This window comes from Impatiens glandulifera, chromosome 7 (genome assembly GCF_907164915.1).
Source record: "Impatiens glandulifera chromosome 7, dImpGla2.1, whole genome shotgun sequence".
Classification (NCBI taxonomy): domain Eukaryota; kingdom Viridiplantae; phylum Streptophyta; class Magnoliopsida; order Ericales; family Balsaminaceae; genus Impatiens; species Impatiens glandulifera.
The window spans coordinates 44,540,683-44,546,616 of NC_061868.1; the positions used below are offsets into that span (position 1 = coordinate 44,540,683).

The 5,934-nt window shown below is 30.0% G+C and overlaps 1 protein-coding gene across 1 annotated transcript; it reads left to right on the forward strand.

Moving 5' to 3' along the window:
• The first annotated feature begins 1,703 nt into the window (after window positions 1-1,703).
• LOC124945821 (dentin sialophosphoprotein-like) lies at window positions 1,704-4,251 on the forward strand. Its single transcript, XM_047486322.1, has 2 exons — window positions 1,704-3,881; window positions 3,989-4,251. Coding segments are annotated over exons 1-2 (2,085 nt in total). The 5' UTR covers window positions 1,704-1,797; the 3' UTR covers window positions 3,990-4,251.
• Window positions 4,252-5,934: the final 1,683 nt, after the last annotated feature.

Here is a 5,934-nt window from a genome sequence, read left to right on the forward strand (position 1 = left end):
ACCACATTACCTAATTAAATAGTTATAAAATTTTAGAGGTTAGAAATTATTAAATATAACTTTATTAAATTATAAATAATTTTAAATTTAATAATATAAAAACAAACATTACTTATTTATATATTTATGTTTTATTGTTATTAAAATTAGAAGAAAAAAAACTAAAGAGAATAAAAGTTAAAAAAACTAAAAAAATAATACTAAAGATTAAAAAAAGTTAAAAAGAGATAAACAACATTTTATTATTAAAAAATGTAAAAATAAATATATTATAAAAGATAAATATTTTAAATGATTTGAAGTGGAGATAAAATATAATAAATGATATATATTTATTATAATAATTATAATGATTAAAAATTTGAAAAGTCATATCATTAACAACAAAATTAAATAAATATATTTTTTAATATTAACATAGTTAGTTAGTTATTGATATTGAATTTGTCACACTTATCCCGACTCCAATCCAATCGGATAACTTTCCCCTCTTCTTATCCCTAGACCCTTAAGACAACAAGAGGTGAATATTTACAGTCTCTTTAAAAAGTTATGAGTTCGAGTCTGTCAAGCGACAAATTCTGCGTCTGATTAAATGGTTAAGTGTGTTTGCAGGATATGTGCTTAATCTCTTTGACCACATTCTAATTTTCCCGAAAATATCTGTAGGTAACCATTGTCATATTCGGTAAGAATGACAAATTGAAATCGCCCCGCAAAAACCGAACTAAATTGTCCCGTTCGGGACAATTTTTCTCTGAAACCGAACAGGGATGGTATTTGTATCCCCCGCCCCGATCATACCTTGATTCCGTCCCTAACACTATAAATATAATTAAATAAATTAAATCACTAATACATTTATTTATTCATTATAGTGTATAAGAGTGGTAAGTTTATTTTCTTATAATAATATAAAATTTTAATATATTAAAATATATATTATATTAAAAAAATTGTTTATATAATTTTATTTTATAATTTTTTATTTTTTAAAAATATTTTATTATCTGTGCTCCGCGGGAATTCTTTAAAACCGAACGAAACCAAACAGGACGGAGATGGTAAATGCATTCTCCGCCTCGAACCGCATCATTGTCATACCTAATCTTCGGTCAAAATTACTTTCTTTTTCTTTTATATATATTTTTATAACACACAAAGTCATAATCTTTTTATGCCTAATGTAGTGCTCTAATATACTTATTAACATATTTTCTAATAATCCTTGATATCATAGTTTTATTTTAATTAATATTTATCCATAGTAATAATGTTTTTTTAATTGGGGGGTTTTTATCAATAAATTATCATCTCAGGGTTAGTTGTAGGTCAATAATGTCATTTAACCTTCAATTTTTATTATTTTTTAAATGTCATTGCCAACTTTATTAATTATAGTATTTTTTATTTATCATACAAGCTAATTGATATCAACAATTTATCACCATCAAATTAATGAAAATTTTATTGTTTCATCAACTACCTCTAAACTATTGGGTATTTTAGATAGATTGTAACACTCAAAATTTATTTCTCTTAAATAATATATACAATTCAGAAGATGAAGAAGAATATTATATTTTTATTTTGGATATAAATATTAATTAATTTATTTGTTAAAATAATATTTTAATTTATTTTTGTGAAGAGTATAAATATAAAATATTTCAGTTTTATTTCCAATTTTTGCCCTAGCCCGATCTTTTCTTGACTTTCATTCATCTTGTTGCATTTTCAATATCCTGTAATTCTGTGTTTTGGATTTGAAGGTTTCCTGTAATTCGATCTGCATTGATGAAATTTCAAAACCTATCTGTTTCGATGAGGAACATTAGGCCTAAACTATGGAAATCCATCGTCTTCTCATCGAGAATATGTTACAGATCAGTTTGCAATCATCCATTCATGGTGGTTATGATGACTTTCATGCTTTACATGTACAGATCATTTCCTTATTTGTTTTTCCTTTTCCTTTCTGCTTCTCCTGTTCTCATTTCCACCGGTATTCTGCTCGGAATCCTTTTGATATATGGCCAACCTAACGTACCTCATGTTGCGAAGATGGAACAAACGATAACGCGTAAGGTTGAGCCTGTGAAAACTGCAGCTGCAGTTGGGAGATTCACGGGGAAGTATATGGAGGAAACGAATTATTCAGAAGTAGATACGGAAAGTGAAATGGAGAAAGAAGACGGAATTTCAACCGTTTTAGCGAGGGAGATTCAATCGGATAAGCGGCCGATTGAGGAGGTGAAAGTGTCGGGATTTATGGTGAAAAGAGGAATTGATGAAGATAAGATCGATAGTAAGAAAGGTATAGGAAATCATTATTCGTTGATACAGGAAGTGGTTGATGAAGATGATGACGAAACAGGTAAAGATAGGTCACCTGTGGAATCAATTGATACGCGATTGGCGGATATTGCTGATTCGTCAGCTTCACAAGGAGAGGAGTCTGATGAAGATGAAGTGGTTTCAGATACTGAGTCTGATAGCGCTGAGAGTTCCATACCAGATCCATCAATGGCAGATATCATGCCAATGCTTGATGAGTTACATCCTCTTTTAGATGAAGATGCTCCTCAACCTGTACATGTAACTGATGACGATGATGATGATGATGATGATTCTGCCTCTGAACCGTCTCAGAACAACGGTGATAGTGCAAAGGAATCAGACGATGAAGGTGGTGATGATGATGATGATGACGACGAAGATGAAGGAGAAGAGAGTGGGAAAGAAGATGCAATGAAGTCTGTAATCACATGGACAGAGGACGATCATAAGAATCTCCTGAATTTAGGAAGTTCAGAGCTAGAAAGGAACCAGCGTTTGGAACACCTAATTGCTAGAAGAAGGGCGCACAGGAAGATTTCTGAAAGAAACCTAATAGATTTAGAAAGTAGTGATCTTCCCTCTAGTGTTGCACACATCTCCACAAAGAGACTTAACCCATTTGATCTTCCATTTGACGAATCATTCGGTCTGCCTCTCATTCCTGGATCAGCTCCTTCCTTAATGATACCGAGACAAAACCCTTTCGACATTCAATTTGACCTAAACGAAGAGAAACGCGAAAGCATTCAACATCAACAACAACAAGCAGTCAAGCCTTCTCAACCAAAGGAGTCATCTTCATCTTCTTCTTCTGCTGCTCCTGCCTCCTCTTTCAGAAGACATGAAAGTTTCAACATGGGGCCATCAGTATTTGCACTTTCCAGACAAGAGAAGTTTGATGCGATTTTCAGACCTTACTATTTTCAATATCAGTTGGGTTTGGAAGGGACAACAAGTTATTCTTCAATTCCAAGAAACGCAAGTGAGCCGAGCGAATCTAAAGCTAGTTCTAACTCTACTTCGTCTGTGAGTGATGATGATCAAGAGGAAGATAAGAAACACAATGAAGAAGAAGATTTATCAGAGGAGCCTAACATTCTCTGCAATTCTGATTCAGAACACCATCCTTTACAAAGTGTTGGTCATGATATCGAATCATCATCATCGTCTTCATCGTCATTGAGCGAGGATGCTGGGGAACGCTATCAAACAGAGGACGACAACAACAGAAATCATCATCCTGAACAAACTGAAAAAATGTTGGATGAAAGAGACCATTCACCAAAAACATTGGAGGAAATTAGGACTGGGGATGAAGATGCAAATCAGCATAAGGAAAAGCCTGTTTACGATTCAAGCCCAAATTCAGTTCAACGAAGTCTTTTCGCCAATTCTTCCGACTCAACCACAATGGACAATGGAGAATCTGATTCAGGTAACCGAAGCTTAGAGGTGGATGATGCATCATCAAAGGCGATGCAGCCTTCAGACGAAGGACAGAAGAACAACGATGGTGATTCAATTACTGTAGTTAAACACTGGTAAGTATGGTATTCATCACTAAATTGCTTTGGTATATGATTATTGATGGAAAGTGTTATCATTTTTGAGACTGAAACTTCACTTTCCTCTTCTCTTATGACTGAAGAACAACAAGAAGAACAAACTGCGACCATTGATGACACACGGTACATAGAAGAAGAACCAGGTATTCATTCGATCTTTCACTTTCACAATTTGAGTAGAAGATTGTAAAGAAATGGATGTCATTTATTTTTTATAAGAGAAAATTAAAGAAGGCTAGGCTAGCTATAGAAGTTTTGTTTATTTGTTTTGCATTTGAACTAATTCTTAAATGTTACTTAGCATTCATGAAGAAGAGATCAATCAATCAATATTGATGGGTTATTGACAAAGCTTGTAATTTTAGCCACTTTTCAATGCAATTTTTTTGGGAAAATGACAATTTTGCAGATTATAACTTTCAATTTTGTAGCTATCATGACCCAAATGCCTCTTATCTCTATAATATGTTTCATAAAGTGAACAATATTGTTGTCTTGTTGGTGTCTTCCCTAAGCTTCAATGTTTATTTTTGTTTGTAAACACAAAAGTTCAATATATAATGACATAGTAATGTGAAATGTAATGTTAGGATGAGCATGTTATTTTCTTAAGATTCTATTCAGATTAGATTCTCATCCAAACAAGATTTAGAGAGATTATTTTTTTCCCCTAAAATCTTTTATAAGAATATTTGACTTGATTATTCAATTTAAGGATAAAAGTTCTTTTTGTTATCAAAAGCTAGTTTTCCTTTACAAATTTTTAAAAATGGATCAAATTACCATTATGTTTTTAAATCATAATATACATCAATTTTGGTCACATTTTTTTGCTATTTATTTATAAACAACATATTTTGTTTCATTTTTATGTCATTCTGAACTTTTACATGGGAAGAGATGTGTTGTGGTCCTATTGTCCCATTACCCTAGTTCCATTTTAAAATATTATTATTTATAACTTTTTTGTTATATATATTTGATAAATTAAACTTATTTATATACAAATTTATTAGTTTTCTTTTTCATTTGAATTTGAGGACTAAAATAGACTTGACAAATATTTTAAAGAAACCAATGTGTAGGCAGCGCAGCCATAATAATAACAATATAAAATAGCATAATAAATAACACATATTTATTATCTCAATAGGTATTTGACTTTAATATAAAACAAAGACAAACTTACATGGATAGGATTATTAAATTCATACCATTACCATGGGGATCTACATCCCATTGACCTCGTCTAGTTTATGTGAAATTATATATTTTATCCGACCCATTTTACAATATTATTAACATGTTTTATATTAAATTACTCATACAGAAATATAAATCTGATTAAAACAAAATTCTTATTGGATTTAGGTTAAGTTATTTGGTAAAAACATTTTAAGAGTATTAATATATAATAAAAATATAATTTTTATCCCAAATCAAACAAGATGGGTGTAAAGAAATTGAACCAACCCTTGTGATTTTTATTAAAACCAATTAAAATTATACCTAATTTAAGTTGCAAGTTATAATTAATTTATAAGTGTCAAAAGAGTAACTCTAAGAGGTTCAACTACAAAAATATATGTAAGAATTAAATAATAATATATATTTTTAAATATATGATGATAGCATGAACCCCTAAACTTTTAGTCGAAAGATTTTTTTTTTTGTCACTTAAACTACTTTAATGAGTTAAAAAATAAATAATAATAATAATAAAATTATAAGATAATTTTATTTATTTACATCATTTATACAGTTTTACTGTTTCGTATATATATATATATATATGATCTTTTATTATTAGTGTTACTTTTATAAAAAATAAATAAATAAGTTTTGGTTATATTCTTATTATTTAATTACCTTAATTTTTTGCGAACAATAAATTCGACAAAATCAATAGAACGGATTTTCACAAAATATAGAATGGTTGCATTTGGTTATATATTCATGTATACAAATAAACTAGTCGACTGAAATAAACTATACACTTATTTTAATTAAATAAGCTAACCTTGAATTA